At 44.1% G+C, this 21,387-nt stretch overlaps 1 protein-coding gene across 1 annotated transcript in view; it reads left to right on the top strand.

Annotated features, from left to right (window-relative positions):
* Window positions 1-4,025: 4,025 nt before the first annotated feature.
* Window positions 4,026-21,387, top strand: part of Pde6a (phosphodiesterase 6A) — a 65,146-nt gene continuing 47,784 nt past the window's right edge. The window contains exons 1-5 of the mRNA XM_034517824.2: window positions 4,026-4,639; window positions 13,620-13,772; window positions 14,969-15,058; window positions 16,258-16,398; window positions 20,919-20,993. Coding sequence (XP_034373715.1) covers window positions 4,166-4,639; window positions 13,620-13,772; window positions 14,969-15,058; window positions 16,258-16,398; window positions 20,919-20,993 — 933 coding nt within the window. The 5' untranslated portion in view covers window positions 4,026-4,165. The remainder of the gene's footprint in view (window positions 4,640-13,619; window positions 13,773-14,968; window positions 15,059-16,257; window positions 16,399-20,918; window positions 20,994-21,387) is intronic.

Genomic DNA, 21,387 nt, shown 5'->3' with positions numbered 1-21,387 from the left:
TGTCTCTTCTTATTTCTCTGCCTCAGCCTCCCAAGTCCTGGGATAGCAGTCATGCAACACCATGCCAAGGAACCTTCTGTCTTGTTTTGTCTTCTGTTTTTTGAGATAGAGCCTTACTGTATAGCCGGTGCTGGCCTCAATGTTTCCTACGCAGCCCAGGCTGGCTTCAAATAGTAATCTTCCTTCTTTAATCCCACTGACCTCTAGAGTCACTGCCACGCACGCTGCTCCCAGCTTCCTCCATTTTCTGACAGTAACTTATATCTTTGTCTTAGTAGATTGGCCTGTTCTCTGGACCCTTCCTGAACAAGCTAGCATTCTCCTACCAGGACTTAGATTCTCAGCACCCATATCAGGTGTTCACAACTGCCTGTAACTCCAGCTTCTTGGAATCCAACGCCCTCTTCAGGCCTCTGTGGGTACTGGCACACACATGTATAAACATGCATGCAGTCATACACATTTAAGAAAATAAAAAATAAATATTTTTGAAAGAAGCCAAAACATCTAACTATGGAGACTCATTTACCTCTCAAGGGGCATAGGGAAATGTCAACAATATTTTTAATTGTCCCAATATCGAGAGATTCCTCTGGCATTTAGGGCATGGAGACTAAGGTAAGTATCTTTGGTATATAGGACAACCTCCTTTGTTGTTTTTTTTTTTTCATTTTTTATTAGATATTTTATTTACACTTCAGATGTCATCCCCTTTCCCCATTCCCCCCCCCTTAGAAAACACCTATCCCATGCCCCCCTTTCCTTTTTGCACTTATACATTTTTTAACAATGTTAATCAAAGGCTTTATAAGTTTGGTATTGCTCAATTAGAGGTGTAACCCACTACCTAACCTAGATATATCAACTATCTTTGACTGGTGGAGATACATGAACATCTGCCTCCCTGTCTCCCCCCTCTTTCTCTCTTTCATCACCTAGCTTCTCCTCTCCTTTTTCTCCTCCTCTTCTTACTCCTTCTCTTCCTCTCAGTACTCCTCCCACCTTAGCTCCTCCTACATATAACCCTTCCTGTTAAAATGAAACTTTTCTCTCAAAATACAATTAGAGCATAATTATGCCAATTTGTACCAGTGAGGTACAAGATAGTCCTAATACCCAGTCCATCATTTTGTTGACTAACCAAAACCTCTGTCATCTATCCTAACTAAAATACTTAGTTCTGAACCTGGCTTTTTCCTTGGTTTTAGGATGAATGTCAGCTGATGACCATCCACTCAAATCTTTTCCCTCAAGGTAAATAGCCAGGATTGGCTATGAGGCTCTAAGTTTTCAACCCCGTCAGAAATCCAGAATGACTGAGTTAACTATAATTGTGGGAAGCACAAAGCATAGCTTCTAAAACTTAGCCAATTTATAGAGACCTCTGAACACCTGGACACTCCCTCTACTACAAAACGTTGGAGCATCTGTTCTTCTGCCTTCTGGCCCAGGATCATCTGACAGACCTTAGTGCTGCAGAATTATTAAGGGCTGATTACTCTGTCTAGGCAGATTTTAAGACAACCTCCTACAATGAAGAATTACTGGACTCCAAATGTAAATGGGGCCAAGGTCAAGAACCCTTACTGTAGAGGACAGTGACACAGCACAGAGGACAAGTCTGCAGTTGTTACAGTGAATGAGACGTACGTACCTTTGAAATACATGATAGTAAAGAAGGAAAAAGCATGTTACAGTCTGGTATATGGAAGTACTCTAGAAATCTTTAAGTGTGCAATGAATTTTAATTTTGATCTTCTCTTTTTTTGGTCACCCTGTATTTTCTAAAGTTCAGTAGTCAAGAACATATGAAAATTCTAAAAAAAAAAAAAACTTTAAAAAATAGCTTATAAAAATGGCTTCAAAAACTTGGCTGAACACCAAGTATGTACCAGGCAGCCCTAGAAAGACCTAGAGAACAAACCCTGGTAGGTCCTTGCCCTCATGAATGACTTTTCCCGTCCAGTAGGGAGGACAGAGTCCAGTGGGAAGGACAAGAGAGAATTTCTGGAAGGAATGAACACAATAAAAGAAATAGGATGGGATGTCGGGAAGGAACTGAGGGAAGATGGCATGGTGCTTCCTTGGGCTGAGATAACGAGACCCGATGAGCAGTACTAAAACCTTAGTCTGCAGACCCTGCAGAACAGGGTAAGAGTGTTTGAACAAGGTGTTCCAGTGAGATATGGCATCTGGTTGGGTGAAGGTCAGATTGTCATATGTACTGTCCAAGTAAGGGGCATCCTTTTCTTTTCTCCTTTAACAATAATAGGTGAATATTTCTGTGACTTGCTCATGCCATTACTTGAATGTTGAAGAGAAGAGCAACAAGCATGAACGAACTACCACCACACATGACGATACAGACGAAAACCACAAACGCGCTGAACAGAGAGCTTTGCGAAGCTCACCTGTGCACTGTTTACCATTGGGTGGAGAGGGGCACCTTTGTACATGGTACCGAATGAGTGCAATGCCCCCTCGAGTTTATTGCACTCTACGATGAAGGAAGCAATCCGCTTTACAATGAAGTCCCTTTACAAAGTTCAAAGGGCCAGCAACTGTTTATAGTTATGCATTCCACAGTGTTTATAGGTACTGTGCACAGCATAAGGCTATCGTGGAAGCTAAACGAAGGTTTGGACAGAGAGGGGGTGTTCTTTCCTACCCCTTTTTGTGCAGGAGAGACACATTGACGAGAATTCTGGTGCTTCTAGATTCTCTGCAGTTGACAGCCTACAGGCAGTATGTTTTCTGATTAACAATCCAAGAAAGCACAAGGATAGAGTCAGAAAAATCACATTAAAGCACCAGGAGGAAGATCAAGTGGAACAGAAATAGATTTTTAAAGGTGAGCCTCTCTGGAAACCACAACTACACTGTTAAGCACAGCAGTCGGATTATGTGTGGTTTTAATTGCCCTTTTCCATTATTTTCTTCAGAGAGCATGTATTAAATTTTCATAATAAAAGAATAACTATGGGAGGTGTGTTGGTTTTTTTATAAGGGCCATTAGAATACTAAAATTAGAACATCATTAAAATCCAAACCCAAGAAAGACTAAGACTATGATATACCTGTGTACATGGATAATAAGCAACCTGGCAACAACCATGGCCACTGAAGCCCCACAGTTGAGAGGCTTAGAGAGAGAGGTAATGAGTGTGGGGTGGTTAGCTTTAATTGTCAAATCAACACAACCTAGAACCACCTGGAAACATTGTCTCAATGAAGGATTGTCTCCCTACACTGGATTGGCCTATGCCCCAGAGGGCGTGCCCTTTGGGCATATTGATGGATGTAGAAGACACCCTACTATCCCCTAGGTAGGGATTCTGAACCGTAGAAGGACAGATAATCAAACCCAAGGACAAGCAAGCAAGTGTCAATGCATGCATTCATTCTGGTTCTCTCTGCTCTTGGTTGTGGATGTAAGGTGACCACCAGCTGTCTCAAGCTCCTGCTGCCAGGCCACCCCACTCCCACCCCCATCCCCCACAAATAATGGGCTGTGACCTGAAACTGTGAACATAAACACACCCTTCATCCCCTAAATTGCTCATTGTCAGGATATTTTATCACAGCCAAAGACTGGAAGGTTCCAGTTGAGGAATGGCTGGAGAGGCTTCCAGGTGGCTGTGGCAAAACTCTGGTCCTTCCTGCATGGAGGCCTGCAGTTAGACTTGTTAACTCTTCTTATTGTCCATGAAGTCAAACAAATCTCCTAAATAGTAATTGTCAGGCATTGATGTCATGGGTCCAAAGAAAGCCACCGAGGGCAGAGAGGACACATTTACAGGATGGTGTTAGGCCGCTTCCGAGCTGTCTGTCACATCCTGTGCATGAGGGATGTTCAGGGTGGATGTCTCCTCCCAGCTCTTATCAGACCAGGGTGAAAAGAAGCCACACCCACTCTCTCTTCCGGGCACCAGCAGAATTTGGAACACGCTGATCCTCATGATCTTCTCAAGATGTATTAATAACATATATTAATAACTTAATCCCCCAGCTTGCCCCTGCTCTTGTGTGGCCTGCTCAGTGTGATTTACAGACAAGACCCAGAAGAACTTCAGATTGAGGTGGGGCATATTGAACTCAATTTGCTTGGAAACTGCCCAGGAAAGGCTGAACCCTTCCCTGGGAGCAGCTAGAGGGAGTCTTAGCCATGGGTGAGGTGACAGCAGAGGAGGTAGAAAAGTTCTTGGATTCAAATATTGGCTTTGCCAAACAATACTATGACTTTCACTATCGGGGGAAGGTCATCTCAGACCTTCTCGGGGCCAAGGAGGCAGCCGTGGACTTCAGCAACTACCACGATGTGAACAGCGTGGAGGAGAGTGAGATCATCTTTGACCTCCTGCGGGACTTTCAGGAGAACTTACAGGCCGAGAAAAGCACATTCAATGTCATGAAGAAGCTCTGCTTCCTCCTGCGGGCTGACCGTATGAGCCTGTTCATGTACAGGACCCGCAATGGCATCGCCGAGCTTGCCACCAGGCTCTTCAATGTCCACAAGGATGCTGTCCTAGAGGAGTGCTTGGTGATGCCTGACTCCGAGATTGTCTTCCCTCTGGACATGGGTGTCGTGGGCCACGTCGCACACTCCAAAAAGATTGTCAATGTCCCCAACACAGAAGAGGTACGCTCTCCCTGTAAGATGGACTGTGGGAATGTACTGTTCCCTGGGGTTCTGGAGTCCAAGTGGGCTGGCTATTGGTGGCCACCCAAGCCTGGGCTAGTCATAGCATGGTACCACTCTCTACTTATCAAAAATACTTAGAACATTTTATTAAAAAAAAAAAAGACTCAAAACTAGCAGGAATTTAAAATATTACAAAGAATTGTGTATCTTTCATTCATATTCACCAGTTACTGACATCTTGGCACATCTGTTTCTCTCTCATTTCCATGGTCTGCTAGAAGGAAGTTGCAGGCATGCCCTGAGCATACAGCCTTTGGTCTGTACTTCTAGAGCAGGACATTTCTTCTACAACCACAATACAATGGTGGAATCTGCGGAGCATAACAGTCTCACAGTAGCATTATCCAACCATTTATATCCAGTGTTTCCCAGATGTCTCAAGTACACTAATGTAGTCCTGTCTCTTTAGTCCACTCCTGTCTGAGACTGTTCCTCTGTCTTTGTTTTCTGGAAAACTGGTGTACTTAAAGAAACATTTTATGCCAAACTGGCCACTAAACCCACAACTATTTTTACAGAAATTCCCTTCTGTTTCAGCTTATCTAACCCCTCCCCCCCCCCGCCATATATTTGTTGGAGCGTTTGTTAGATCAAGCTTACTACACTTCAGACAAAGAGGGAGAGAGGGAAGGAGAGAGAAGAAGAGGGAGGAAGGGAAGGAGGGAGGGAGGGAGGGAGAGAGAGAGAGAAAGAGAGAGAGAGAGAGAGAGAGAGAGAGAGAGAGAGAGAGAGAGAGAGAGAGACAGAGACTCATTTGACATCCCAGGCTGGTCTAGAAGTCCCTGTGTAGCCCAGGCTGGCTTCAGACTCTTGGCAATCCTTTTCTCTCAGCTACCCAAGTGCCAGGATTATAGGCATGAGCCACCATGCTGGGTTGTCTGATATGCCTTCATAATTAGGTTGAGTTTCAAGTTCTCTCAGAAGTATCCCAAAGGTAATATTATTTTTCTTCATGTTTTCTATCTGGAAACAGAGATGATTATCCTATTATGGAAAATGTTAACATTGATTACCTGATCTTTCTCCCCAAAATTCAGAAGTCTAGAGTATCACTGAGTTCTAAGCAGTGAGCTACAGAGTCAAGTCGCAAGCCAGTCTGGGCTACAGAGTCAAATTACAGGCCAACCTGGGCTACAGAGAGCCTCCACATCAAAAATCCAACCCAACCCAAACCAACCAAATCCTGCAGCTCATGGAATCTTGCTGGAAACTCTGACAAAGATCCCTATGAGCAGATCCATGTGCTTGCTGGATATTAACTTTGAAGGCTGAAAAGCTGTTCCACTTGGTCTCCTGTCCAAGCCAACCCCACTTCCCTTCAGATCTCAGTTTAACAGTCTCTTCCTTGGGAACACCCTCTGTCATAGTTGTCCCCTTCCTGAAGTCGCTGATCAAGGTTCTAGCACCAGGGACCATATTGACTCAATATTTATCCTCAGATCCTTCACACTGTTAGGCATACAGCAAGTGGTCAATCAACATATCCCAAAGACTAGGAACTTTGCAGTGATTTTCCCTTCATTCCACGGAAAGTTAATCCCTAAACTCCAGAGTCACACAGGCCTCATTTACTAGTTACTCCAGTCACACTAAGAAACCATGTTTGACCATTTCCAAGGTCCAGCTCCTGGATATGTTGTGTCCCTTTCATTTGTTTGTTTGTTTGTTTGTTTTGCTTGCTTGATTGTCGCAAGACAGGGTCTCACTGTGTGGCCTTGGTTGGCCTAGAACTTGCATTGTAGACCAGACTGGCCTTGAAGTCATAGAGATTCCCTTGCCTCCATGGGCTGCCACATGCCTGGCCTCCAGCACATTTTGTGACTTTGTCTTTATCTTACTCCTGTATTTATTTCAGATCAATAGTCTTGAGGTTAAAAAGGGAAGAGGAAGGGCTAGGAAGGCAGCCCAGTCAGCAAGGTGCTTGCTGGGCAAGCATGAGAAGCAAATTCAATTCCTAGAACCCACATTTTAATTTTTTTTTAAAACTCAGTCATGCTGGCATGTATCTGTAATCCCAGAGATGGAAAGGTAAAGACAGGAAGAAGCTGGGGTTTGATGATCCACTAGCCTAGCTAAATCAATGAATTTTAAGGCAGTGGGAAACTCTGTCTGGAAAAAAAAAAAAAAAACAAGAAAATTAATCTAAGGAATGGCATCTAAAGTTCATCTCTGGCTTCGACATGCAAGCACATATAAATGATGTATGTCTACACACACACACACACACTACAGAGGGAAGAAAAGAGGTAACATCAAAGTCCAACTTGTTTAACTGGACTCCAGAGGCTTGCAGCAAAAGCAGTAAGCATTAAGTCCAAGTTAACACAAGAATTAAAGGGGTCATCAAACAGCGATTACCTGGTCTTTCTCCTAAAAATCCAGCTGTCCAGAGGACCACTGAGTGTTCTAAGATGGCATGAGCTACAAAGTCAAGCTTCAGGCCAGCCTAGGCTATGAAGAAACTAGCAGAGATCTCTCCAACACCAGGCAGAATGCATGAGGGTAATCTCTCCCTGTGTGCCCACTTGTTTGTCTCCTTTTCCCTTGTTTACAAACTTTGGTACACTCTACGTTCTCAGGTTCTTGTGTAATATCTCACTATCTCGGGGCTACAGATGATGACATGGAAACTCTAGCTCACAGTCACACGGGTGTAAAGCAGAGATGGAATTTAAACTCAGGTGCTCTGGCCTCGAGCCTATGCTCTGACCCTTCCTCCTTAGGTGTAAAGTGAGGTCATGGGATGGAGGGTTACTTACGAAAGGTCATTTCTAATCATATTTCAGGAGTTATGGCCTTATGCCTTGAGCCCAGAGCTGGGTGTGGCTCTTGTCAGAACATAGCCAGGCAAATCATTTAGCCTAACTAGGCTCTCCTCTTACTGTATAAAACATTGATAGTACTCTGTTTTTGCCTCCTACATGCTAGGATTTCAGGTGGGCTGTTACACCTACCTAGCTTTTACATGAGTTCTGGGACTCTGAATTCTGGACCCAGCTTGGACAACAAGTGCTTAACCCATTGAGCTAGCTTCCTAGTCTACACGAGCAGTTCCTGTTCCTTTTGCAATCCCATTGCTTTTAGTAAGGACCTATTCTAAGTGACAGAGCCACATGACATCTGTATGGACTATAGGAAAAAAAAATCTAACCTTGCCTTCTGGAGTCTTCCTTTTAAATGTGTTTAGTCTCTAGAAGCGCTAAGTCCTTCATAGGCCTTTGTAAGTGTTGTGAAATCCAGGATTTGAGAAGGTCTGATTCCAGAAGATCCAGGCCTCTGTGCTGACCTGTTATTTTCTGTTCAGCTCTCAAAGTTCATCCTTGCAGCCACACCTATGCTTTCCCAGAAGTCTTTAGGTCTGGGGCAGTGTCCCTGGCTGTGAGTGACTCAGGCCTGCATGCAAGTTCAGCCAAGGCCAAGAAGTCCAGAGTACTCAGTATTTGCATGTTGCTTGCTGTTCTCGCACTTGGGAAATCTCACTTAATTCTAGGCTATGGGATGGACATGGTCTTTCTAAAGAAGCTGAGTAACTAGTGGAGGAGAAGATGGTGTGGACTGGGGTCTGAGTTGTCTTTGAATATCTATAAAGTTATATTTTGAGCCTTCATTGCCCTAAAGAGTCTGGGAATGGTTACAGTTGCTGCACTGTTGGGACTGGAAACTACAAGCTAGTTTTCCCAGGGTTCTCCTGCACATCTGCGTCCCTGGCAAATCTTTGCTCATCCTGGTGCTCGTTATAAATGAGATCAGCATCAACAGGTAAAATGCTGCAAAGATGGAGAAACTTGCCTGTGGTTAGCTTCAGCGGTTACTTAGTACACTGCCTCAGTTTCCCCCACAGTGAAGTCAGAGTGATGGTTTAGGTACTCTATGAGGTTTCTCTCCTGTCTAGTGTGCCAATTTCTGAGTCTCCAAAGAAAAAAGGACAGAGGCAGACTAGACCTGAAAGGCTGCAGGTGATGATTCTCTCAGCTAACAGTCCTTTCAGGCCTGAAGTCTTCAGAATGGAATTGGTTGGTACTGAAGAGAGGCTGCCCCTTATTCACTCACACATTAAGTGAGCGAGTATTCTACTCTACCCCAGGTACTGGATGAAGTGTCAGGGACAAACAGTAAAGAGGAGAGATAGGGACAGACACTTCATGGGGTTGGAGACTCTTTCCAATAGGCAGGAATCCTGGAGCTAATTGACTTAATAAACCAAACAGACCTAACAGATACTTACAGATGACTTCACCCAAACACAAAAGAATAGATTTTTTTCTCTGCACCTCATAGAAACTTCTCCAAAACTGATCGATCACATACCGGGACACACAGCAAGTCTCAACAGATACAGGAAAATGGAAATAACTTTTGCATCCTATCAGACCACTATGGATTAATACTGATAACCAACAACATGTTGTCATGTTAAATCTGAAATTCCAGTAGGTAATAAATACATTGTCCTTATGTAGGCCTCTAGCAGACGGTATGGCCCAGATTAAAGGTGTGTACCACCATGCCTGGACCTAAGCTGTTCTTTTCTTGGAACTTGCTCTGTCCCAGACTGGCCTTGAACTCAGAGATCTGTTTGATTCTGTCTCCTAGGATTAAAGGTGTGTATCACCTTGCCTAGGCCTAAGCTTTTCATGGTCACTATGCTTTAAATCCTGTGTCTTCCAGCCTCAAGATCTGGATTAAAAGTGTGCCCTGCATTTCTGGATTGTAGTTCATTCCAGATAGGGTCAAGTTGACTACTGGGAATAGCCATCAGATGCTCACTGCTTGCTTGCAGTTCAAGGGCACAGTCCATCATGGTGGGGAAGTCAAGGGTACAGCCCACCATGGTGGGGGAAGATCAAGGCAGAAGGTGTTTGAAGCACTGGTCACAACACATTCACAGTCATGAAACAGGGAATGATAAACAGATGCTTGCTGCTGAATGCTCTTCCTCTACTAACATAGCCCAGGATCCCAGCCAGGGAATAGGGCCACCCACAGTGGACAGGTCTTCCCATCTTAGTTAGCAATAAAGGTACTTCCCCACAGGTCTTGACATATCCAGTGCCTGACACAGAGCCAAGGCTCAATTAATACAAATGAGTGAATGAATTAGCCAATTAACCAGTGACTAAATCAACAGCCAATGAATGGGTAGAGCGGCTGTGCTACTCATCAGCAAGGGACTTGTCCGTGAATGAGAACGAACAGCTCAGTTTGGCAGATTTAATAATGTATGTAAGTCGTCTGGCTTTTAGCAGAGCACATCCTTATTATTCAGTAAGTAATGGGTTCTATTAACAGATCCTGCCATGGGTCCAACAGAATTCAGCACTGTGAGTGCTTAGAGGAGGAACTGGAGAATAGGGAATGAGAAGCAGAATTTAAATTTAGGCACGGTAATATATACCTGAAATCCCCGCACTCAGGAGGCTAAGACATGAAGATGGTGAATTTGAAGCCACACTGGGTTATGCAATAAGTTATAAACCAGTTGTAGATGCGTAGAAACTCTCCTGCACAATGAATGAATGAATGAATGAATGAATGAATGTGTGAATGAATGAATGCTGAGGCTCGTCACTCCAATTCTGTCCTCCATTCTTCCCCTCTCTCTCAATGCCTCAGATACACAGATCTTTCTTGTGTTCTAGTCTTCTGTCTTAGAATTTCATTGCTGTGATTCATAGACACCGTGGCCATTGGGAACTCTTATCATGGAAAACATTTAACTGAGGCTGCCTTACAGTTCAGAGGTTCAGTCCATTCTCACTATGGTGGGAAACAGCCGCATGCAGGCAGACATGGTGCTGGAGAAGGAACTGAGAGTTCTATATCTGGATCCACAGGCAGCAGAGAGTGAGACACATCTCCTCCAACAAGGCCATACCTCCTAATGGTGTTACTCCCTATGGGTCTATGGGAGCCAATTTTATTCAAACTACCATATCTTTCAAGCCCATTCCTACCTTCTGGACTTTGTAGTCGTTACACCCCTCCTTAGAATGAATGCACTCCCTCTGCTTCTCTGCCTTGGGCCCCCAGCTCAGTGCTACCTTTCAGAGAAGACTTCCTGACTCCCACTCAAACCTGAGCAGCTTCATGCTAGCACCCCTCCCGTCACTAGTAAGCTATTCCTGGTTTGTTCCTTCAGATCAGATTAGCTCAGGCTGCAGGGCAAATGCTGAACTCTCTTCTTATTTTTTTTTTAAAAAGATGTAATATATACTGTTGTCTTCAGACACACCAAAAGAGGGCATCATATCCCATTACAGATGGTTATGAGCCACCATGTGGTTGTTGGGAATTGAACTCAGGACCTCTGGAAGAGCAGTCAGTGCTCTTAACTGCTAAGCCATCTCTCCAGCCCTCTCTCTTTCCTTATTTTTTAAAATGTCTCCTCTGTTTAACTATGTTTTCACCAGAATAAAAGTCTCCAGTTCTCTACTGTAGCCTCAGGGTTCAGAGCAATGCTTCACTCAGAAAGCATTCTGTCAGTCCGGAGTGAATGAATGACTCTGGGCCTTCCTTAACCAAGACTCTTATGCCTGGATTTTAAAATCAATGGCTTGGGGATGAGGAAATAGCTCAATAAGTAAAAGAGCTTGCTTTATCAACATGAAGACTTGAGTCCAAATCCTCAGCACTTATACACACACAGAATAGTCAGGTATAGTTATCTGTGTCTACAACCTCAGTATTGGGAGAACAGAGACAAACACATCCCTAGCATTCAGTGGTCAGCCAACCTAGCCAAACTGACCAGCTTGTGTTCAACAGGAGACTGTCTCAAGGGAATAAGACAGATGCTCTCCTTTGGCTTCTATGCCAATCTCAATTCTGTGCTCTCCTCTCTCTGTCTCTCTCTGTCTCTGCCTCTCTCTCTCTCTCTCTCTCTCTCTCTCTCTCTCTCTCTCTCTTGTGCACACACAGGGTACTTTAATTTACTACGAGATGGATACAGGGACGGCAATGCTTATGTAGATTCCAGTCATTTGGAAGATGGAGTGTCCATGAAGAATCCCTTGTCTGAGAACTCTTTCAGTGTATGTAATGGTAATCTACACAATGGACTCACTTCACAGACCTTGGGGCATGTCAGTGAGGGAGTATTTCGATCAGATTAATCAAGGTGGAAAGACCCACCCTAAATGAGAGCAGCAGCATCTCCATGGGCTGACATTCCAGGCATCATCTCCATGGGCTGACATTCCAGGCAGTATACAAAGGAGAAAGCAAACAGTATATCCATGTGTTCCTCTCTGCTTGCTGCAATGTGGTCAGCTGCCTCTTGCTCCTGTCAACACACCTTCCTGGAAATAGAAGACTGTGTCCCCTCAAACTGGGAGCCAAAATAAGCCCTTTCTCCCTGAAGTTGCATTTGTCACGTATTTGAACACAGCAATGTGAAACGTGACTGATGCACTGGAAAAGAGGCTTCTGGTGGATTTAGAGACTTCTGCCTTAGAGCAGGTGAGGCCCGAGTCCTGGCTTCCCTTGAGGAAGGTGAATATTGCAAAGCTGAACTGAAATGAAACTGAGCGTGCCCGATCCTGGGCTACGGCACTCAGCAGGGTCTTCTGAGAGTGACACAGAAAACCCTCCTTGGCTGATGCTGCCTTCTAGCTTTTTCTAATCCCCCGAAGCTAATTTAAGTGGAGCATGACTGGTTTATCTTAATCTCTTTACCTTCACCTGTTTGAGTCAGCTTCCCTGACCTTATGCTGTTGTCTGTTTATTGAATCTCACTTTGCCTGGGAAGAAATCCCGAAATACAGAGCACCGCAGCAGGAATAGGAGCTGTAGGAAAAATTATACCCTTTAGTTCTAGAGAAGTTCTAGAATTGGCTGTGTAGATGAATCGCTCTTCTCACAAGAGTTCACACTGTGCATGTTTGGGCTGGCTCAGGTCCCATGGGACATGGCAGTCAGGAAATTTACCGTGGTACTAGGGACAGAGAGGTGGATTCTTTTGACTATAGACAATCCAGCCTGTGTCTCCTCTCCCTGACCACATAGACTGTATCAAAGCCTCTGAAGACTAGTCAGGCTGCCTTTGGGTTTAGGAGTCAGGATGTGTGGATCTCTGTGTGCTTCAGTTTTCAGCTAAGTGTTTATAGCCTGTGTTAAGGTATTAACTTCTTTTGTGCTACTGTGACCAAATACCTGACAGAAACAAGAGACGAGGACACTGGCATGGCTCAGTGGCTACTTGAGTTTGATCCCCCAAACCCATGTAAAGGTGGAATGAAAGAAATTGCTCCACAAAGCTATCCTGTGATTGCCACAAGAGCACTGGCACCCGTTCCTTACCACAAACATCGCACCTCCCCCATAACGAGAGTAAATAATATTTTTAATGGAAGGAAAGAAAGATTGCCTTGGCTCATGGTTTAGGGCTGGTAGTCTGTCACGGGGACATCGTGAAAGAACAGGGCAGTTCATTTGGAGGCCATTGTTCAATGACGTGGACCTCAGCGTAGCTTCTCTGAGGCAATGTGAGCTGAGCAGAGCAGAGAACAGGTTCTAAACACTCACAAGTCATGTTATCGTTGAGTTGCAGATCTTTCTGTGAGACAGGCTGTTGGTTCCTCTCTCATAGGCTGTTGGGAGTATGAAGATGAAGGGATGAGGTGGAGTACCACATGCCATGCCCACTGGCAGTCATCATGGTCACGCTCCTAACTCCCTCACAGCTCCCACTAGGCTTCATTGCCATGATGTGTGTGTCCTCCGTGGCCCTTGGTGGACCGCCTGTCAGACCTTCTTCTGATGGATGGATGCTGGAGGTGTACATGGTTGCCTCAGGTCACCAGGCCCTTTTAAAGGGGAACAGATAGATGCCTCCATCCCCTTGTCAGCAGGGTCTCTGGGATGCTCCCTGATCTTTGTATTCATCTGTCTCTCTGTGCTTGGCTCCGCCTTCTTTCAGGACGAGCATTTCTGTGACTTCGTGGACAATCTCACAGAATATAAGACCAAGAGCATCCTGGCTTCCCCCATCATGAATGGGAAGGATGTGGTAGCCGTCATCATGGCTGTGAATAAAATAGATGAATCCCACTTCACCAAGAGAGATGAGGAGGTAAGGCTGCTTGGGACACTGCTGAGGTGGCCATTCTAGCCCATTCTTCCAGCTCACAGAATTCTCCAACCTTGCTATTAGGCTTGACTTTAGTTTTTCCAAAATATAAGGCAGGAGAATAGCCAAGCATGGTGGTCCATGCCTGTAATTTCAGTATTTGACAAGCTGTGCCAGGAGTATTGTTATAAGTTTAGTACACACCCATAATTATAATTATATAGCCTGGGCTGCATAATGTGCTTCAGCCCAAGGGCAGCATATACTACAGATCAGACCCTGTCTCAGAACTAAAAGAGAGAGAAAGAGGGGTGTGGTGGTTCACCTGCTAGTCTCAAGGAGACAAGGGAAGATGACAGTGCCAACACTGGATTTGGGGGTTAGGAATGGAGAGGTGATTGGTCTGGGTCTCTCGAAATCTTGTTTTATTTGGACAAATCACTTTTTTTTTTGTCTTAGTTAGGGTTCTATTGCTGTGAAGAGACACCCTGACAACTGCAACTCTAATAAAGGAAAGCATTTCATCGGGGCTGACTTACAGCTCAGAGGTTTAATCCATTGTCATCATGGTGGGAGGCGTGGCAGTGTTCGGCAGATGAGCTGCTGGAGAATTAGCTAAGAGTTCTATAACTAGATCAGCAGGCAGCAAGAAGAGAAAGAGAAAGAAAGAAAAAAAGCCTGGCTCAAGCTTCCCTTCTCAAAGCCCATCCCTGGTAATACACTTCCTCCAGCAAGGCCACACCTACTCCAACAAGGGCATAGGTCCTAGTCGTTTCAAACAATGCCACTCCCTATGCTCCCTATGAGCCCATGGGGACTATTTTCATTCAAACCACCACATTTATCTTCCCTGATTGTATTGTTTTTTTCCTTTGTAACATGGGGTGATTTTACAGTATCTACCTCACAGTGACTTATAATGACCAGGTACCGTATACCAATGACTTATTACAGGGACATCAAGTTCAATATACACTAGCTATTTTTATTAATCCATTCTCATTAACAAATCAGCCCGCATTGTGAGTTTCCAGTCACAGTGCAACAAGTGAAGAGTCTGCACGCCACGGCTCGGTTGTGCAAAGTACCTCTGCAGGCGTGAGTTTTAATGGCGGTCAGACATTTGCTGGTGTCAGACGTTAGCGAGCTGAAGGATTTCTCCTTCTCATCTGCTTCCCTCATGCCGTTTGGATTTGTAGATTCTTCTCAAGTACCTCAACTTTGTGAATCTGATCATGAAGGTATTCCACCTGAGTTACCTGTACAACTGTGAGACCCGGCGTGGCCAGGTAAGTGGCCTGGCTCCAGGGCAGCCAATGAGCTTGTCCTTCTACTGGAGCATTGGCGGGGTCAGGGCAGCTGGTATGAAGGTACTGGGAACTACTGTGCTGTGTCTGGTGGGAATCCCCTGGTATTAGGAGGTAATGGATGCTTGTAAGATTGAATCCTAGAGTTGTTATGGTTGGATTTGAACACTTGCTCACTAAGGAGCCATCAGACCCTAAGCAGGTTTCTTAGCCTCTCTAATAATGTACACAGTGAAGATGGGCAGAGTGAGGCACGCTTGTCTTCCTACCACTCAGGAGATGGAGGCAGGAGGATCAGAAATTCAAGGTCCGCCTCAGCGACATAGCTAAGTCGAGGCCTGACTGGGCTACAGAAAACCTTATACAAACAAGCAAAGAAATAAATAAAAACATATGGATAATTATATATCACCATCAAAGATTATTATCAAAATAAGTTAACATATGTGGGGTACTTATGCTCAACTGCTTGTTATAATTTTATTTTATGGTTTTTGCCGTGTTGGGGGATTGAACTCACAGCCTGTACATATAAAGCAAGTACTCAGCTATGGATCTGCATTGCTAAATCCTGTGCTTACTTTAGTAATAACATATGAGATAAAATAAATGGAAAGAATTAGACCCAGTGTAAGCCAGCTGATCACTTCACTGCTTCAAGCCTGTTTGCAACCTATAAGATAGGGCTAATGACCCCATCTGTTTCTCTAGATCAATGGTTCTCAACCTCCTGATGCCACAACACTTTAATACAAGTCCTCAATGCTGCGGTGACCCCTCCCCCAACCATAATATAAGTTTCCTTGCTACCTCATAACTGTAATTTTGCTTCTGTTAAGAATCATAATGTAAATATCTGTGTTTTCCTATAGACTTAGGTGACCCCTGTGAAAGGGTCATTTGACACCCCCCCCAAAGAGGTTGCAATCCACAGGCAGAGAACCACTGTTCTAGATTATTATGAGACTTAAATAGATTAAGTAGAAAACTTTTCAGAATTCTTATTATTTTTCTCTCTAAGAAACTTTTAATTTGTACTTCAAAAACTCTGATTGTGTGGGCAGGGATTTGTAAGGGCAGGGCTGGGAGGAGAGGAGGGAAGGATTGTAATTAGAATGTAAAGTGAATAAAAAATAAATTATTGGAAAAAAACCCCTCTGTTTATTTTCAAATGTCTTCAGATATTGCTGTGGTCTGGAAGCAAGGTCTTTGAGGAGCTCACGGATATAGAGAGGCAGTTCCACAAGGCCCTGTACACAGTGCGAGCTTTCCTCAACTGTGACAGATACTCCATAGGACTCTTAGACATGACCAAGCAGAAGGTAAGCAAACTTCAAGGACAGACCTTTCTGAGGAACACATGGTGACTGAATGAAGTCTGGTCAATAATTCAACTAGCACATGACACAGTCTGGGTGGATTTGAACGGCTGTGAAGGGTTTTACATAGCAGGCAGGGAGACAGCTCAGTCAGTAACATGCTTGCCTTGAAGCCATGAAGACATGAGTTTACCCCTAGAACTGATATTAAAGGCACGTGCCAGACATAGCACAGGTGTAATGGTCAGAGGACAACTTTTGGAAGTTGCTTCTCTCCTTCCACCATGGGTTCTGGGGATTGAATTCAGGTCATCAGACTCACATGGGCAAGTGATTTTACCCTGGAACTATCCTGCTGCCTCTAAGTCTGGATCCACAAACATCTCTGACTTCAAGCTTTCTTTATCTTAAATGTGTGTTTTGGAGCATGATGGCGCACGCCTTTAATCCCAGCACTTGGGAGGCAGAGGCAGGCGGATTTCTGAGTTTCAGTCCAGCCTGGTCTACAGAGTGAGTTCCAGGACAGCCAGGGCTACACAGAGAAACCCTGTCTCGAAAAACAAAAAACAAACAAACAAAAAAATCTTTTCTAGCCTCTAAGATCAGAAAAATATTTTACTTATGTAAGCTTTATTTTTGTGGATTTTACATGTAGCTCTACAATATAACAAAAATCTTAATGTATTCTGTGACACATGGTAAATATTACTATTCCACATGGACAACCAACCAATCAATGATCTTGTCTGAAAAAGACCCATCCTTCCCCACTGGCCTATTGAAAAGTTCATCTTTTCTCAGTGTCCCATTAAAAAGCCTGTCTCTCCTTGCGCTGGCTTCTGGAATCTCTAGTTTGTGGCATTGGCTTATTTCTCTCTGTTATTCTACAATGACACACTTACCTTCAGTATGTTTATACAGTATCTTGACATACACTTGTGAAAAGATCTCTGGGTTTGGTGTTTTATGTTAAGAGTCTTCACTGTGTGCTACATTTTGTGCCTTTTCTCCCCGTATTTTCCACCCTTTCATACTTAGGGGCTTCAGTTTGAATATTTCTTCTCATGCTGGGTAGCAACGAAATTCTTTCTTATCTTCTTCATGAAACATTAGGTTCTAGGGCAGTGGCTCTCAGCCTTCCCAATGCAGTGACCCTTTAATACAGTTCCTCATGCTGGGGAACTGTCTCAACCATAAAATTATTTTGTTGCTACTTCATAACTGTAATTTTGCTACTGCACTGAATCATAATGTAATTTTTTTTTTGAGACAGAAGGTTGCCCAAGGGGTCAAGACCCGTGGGTTGTAGGGCACGTGCGGTGGTGTTTCATACACCATCAAGTGGCAAACAGGAGGTCCCCAGTTCACATTCTCACCCAGTCCAGCATCTCTTTCTATTGTCAGAAGTCTAGAAAAAGTGCCCAAATGGACAGAAGGCCAAGGGTGTGGAGTGTGAACTTCCTGTGAACTCCCTGTGACCCCTGGGTGATATTAGCATAAGCAAACCTCATGATAAGCATACTCAAAGGAACAAAAGAGAGGGTGGCATCTACGCAAAGCAGTTTTAGTGCTAATAGGTCACTGTTAGTCCCTAAATACTAACAGCTCAGTGATCAGAAGGAGCCCTGGAGGAGGAAGGCCTTCTTTGAAGGCAGAGACTTTGACCTAACACAATCTTTGCATCTCTGCAGGCAAACAATGCCAGCAAAGAAGCCACAGGCAGAAGCCTGGGAAACTCTGGTGGCTTCTCCTCATGAGCCTTCTTTCTGGGCTCTTTCTTTTTTCCTTCTTCCTTTCTTTCTTGAGACAAGGTCTCCTGGATCCCAGGCTAGTCTTAAACTTGGTCAAAGATGAGCTTGAATTCCTGATCTTTCTGTCTCTACCCTCTAAGCACTGGGAGTCCAGGCAAGTGCTTCTACGTGCATTTGGTGTTTTGTGTTGGAACCTGGGGCTTTAGGCCTGCTAGGCATGCATTCTACCAAGTGAGCCACATCCCTAGTCCTCTCTCCTCCATCTTCTGCTTGTGTCTTGGGCCATGGTAAAAAGAAAAACTCAAAATAAAATAAGTTCAGTCAGGAATGATTCCGTGAATCAGGTGGCGCCCAGACAGCAAGCCATCAAGGGCTCTGCTCTCCAGCGTGGGCAGAGAGCTTGTCTGAATGGAACAGGATGAAGCTCGTGCATAACTTGATTAGCTCCAGTTACACATTCGTCTGACTTAGGTGTGATCCGATCAGCTGGCTAGCTGTGGTTGTCTAAATGCCGGGAGCCGACCCCCTCGCCCCCGGCTTGGGGGTGAGAGAAGGGGAGAGAGAGAGATGTAGTTGGTTCTTCTTTCTTCTCCTCCTCCCACCATCAGGTTCTTCTCCAAGGCAGCCCCTATGCTACTGTAGCTGACCTGCAGTCAGCATCCTGGCCCTAAGACCAGCAAGGTGTTAAGTAAATAGCCCTGTGCTATCCTAAAAACTTCTTCTGAGGATAAATGGACTGCAGGCTAGGGTGATTAACACCTGTAGCCTAACAGCAGAGGATTAGGCAACGTGGTCTTTGTTCTATCTCAGCAGGAACTGCTGGGCTCTAACTTACAAGAAGAAAAGACACTTTAGAAAAGTTACTATAGAGTTTATTTAGTGTAAAAAGTATCCTATGAAAGCTATCTGAGGGGAAACGTGGAAAGGTCCTGAGTGGGGAAGAAGAAAAGATTCTAACAAAGTAAAATTCTAAGGGAGAAAAATTCTAAGCAGGGGGAAAGGAAAGGGCGATGGGGTCTAACTAACTGACTAGTCTAACTCACCATTCTAACTGCTCATTCTAACTTCCTATTCTAACTGCTCTATTCTAACTTCCTATTCTAACTGCTCTATTCTAACTGACTGTCATCTCTTTGTCCTCAGAACTTATACATCTTTCAGAGTACATGGTCACATGTTACAAGGTTCATCACAAGTTCACACCAAATTTCAAGTCATAAATTGAAATAGAAGTTTACAACATAAAATGTTTACATGAATACCCATTAGGAGTAATTATCTAGCTAGACATTCATCACCTGTCTAGCTCCACAGGTTCGCAGAAAGTTTGAAACTATAACTTAAGAAATTAGTGAAGTTTTGTATAGATAAACCCAGGCAATATTTTCTCTTCTGTCCTGGTACCTATAATAAATTGTGGATTCCCTCTAGTAACCCAGGCTAATGGTTTTATGACCTCTTGGAATGTGCTCTGGGCAGGAGAAGGTCCAGTTACTATCACTCTTGGGGCATTTAACTAATAACACTCAGGAGACTGGCAGAGTTCTCATTGCAGTTCGACTATGCCTAAGGGACTTAATAGCAGTCCCGATATAAAAGAGCTTAATAATCACTGATATAATTTTAGGAATTCTTATAAGATCATCATTAAGACTTAAGAAGTCATCTATTTGTCTATATAGTATCACTACAAGACAGTACATCTTCGTGGATCTGCAGAGATCTGCTACAAAGGGGTGTGCTATTGCTTGGTGATAGTAGCATATGTCTAATAATAGTAATAATGGGAAAAGCATATTAATAGCAGGAATCTTTCCTAAAATCACGTCCACCACAGCCTTGCTAATGGGGCACACTCGTCGCAGATTATATAATAATCCGAGGCAAGCATTTCAGGATGATCATCTGCTCATTATTAGCTTGTCCCATTATGGCTCCCGACATCTAAAATTTAATTTGTCATTAAAACACGTCTCTTAGGTTATGACTCTAGAGCTGGGATGGACTCCCAGGGCCTTGCACAGGCTAATCAAATGCTTTAGCCCTGGATGGCCCCAGCCCTAGCCTTTGGTTGTGATGGGGGGGACATGTATTGTAGTACAGAAGCCCAAGTACAAAGTCAGGCTGAGGTACATGCCGTGTTTATGGCGTTAAATAGCTTTTAGGGTCTTTTGAATTTTTTCACAACACTTAACCATTTAGCATTTCTGGAGTTGACAATGGGATTATGTAATGTATTTTGAGATCTTATATTTTCTCTACTGCTGAATTATATAGCTGTGGCATCATCATCATCAAGGCCCTACTTAAAAGAAACCTTCTTTGTGTGTTTGTCCGTTATGTGCGTTAGCATGTGAGTGTGGTTGTGCACATGCCACCATGTTTAAAGTCAGAGGACATCTGCTTTGGGGGTTGGTCCTCTCCTGCCAGGTTAGCTGAGACAGTCTCTTTACTGTTGCTATTCCATGAGACAGGCTAGCTGGCTAGAGAGTTTCGGGAATTCCTCCTGCCTCTACTTCCCGTTTTGTTCCAAGAGAATTGACATTACAGACACAGTGCTACTGTGTCCTACTTTACCTGGGATCTAGAATTTGAACTTGGGTCCTCACACTTGCAAAGCAAGCAAGCACTTTTACCTACAGAGCCATTTCCTCAGCCCTAAGACCTCGTTTTCCCGTGCCAAGTTCAACAATACTAGGGACACCCCAACTCATCACCCGTATTTTGGCTGATTCGACAGATCTGTTTATCAATGTTTTTGTTAACCCCTAGGAATTTTTTGATGTGTGGCCAGTTCTGATGGGCGAGGCTCCAGCCTACTCTGGTCCCAGGACTCCAGATGGAAGGGTAAGTTTCTTTGAGATCTTTTCCATATGCCAGGCTTGGCAGGCTTGCTTGAGGACTTTAATTTATCATGCATACTTATCTTCACTGTGATAGGCTTTCTTTACTATGTTGTGGTAATTCTTGCAAAAAGCTTAACATCCTGCTGGAGTTTCAGAGGGATCCAGAGGAGCAGATGTGGCAGGAGTCAATACCCACATCCTGCAGACAGGATGAGCCTGGAGATGTCCCGCAGCTGGCTCAAGGATCTTCCCAGCAGGAAGTTAGAGCCAGTCTGCAACTAGAAAGAGGCCTCAGATCTAATCTAGAATGTTCAAACTGGTAGCCAGAGAGCCCAGACACAACTACTTGATATGTTTGTGAGCTTCGTGCATTTACTTGTTCATTTCTACTTACA

The sequence above is a fragment of the Arvicanthis niloticus genome, chromosome 14, assembly GCF_011762505.2.
Source record: "Arvicanthis niloticus isolate mArvNil1 chromosome 14, mArvNil1.pat.X, whole genome shotgun sequence".
In the NCBI taxonomy this organism is placed as follows: domain Eukaryota; kingdom Metazoa; phylum Chordata; class Mammalia; order Rodentia; family Muridae; genus Arvicanthis; species Arvicanthis niloticus.
Note: the sequence above shows the minus strand (reverse complement) of the source record. Positions and strands in the feature narration are given on the sequence as shown.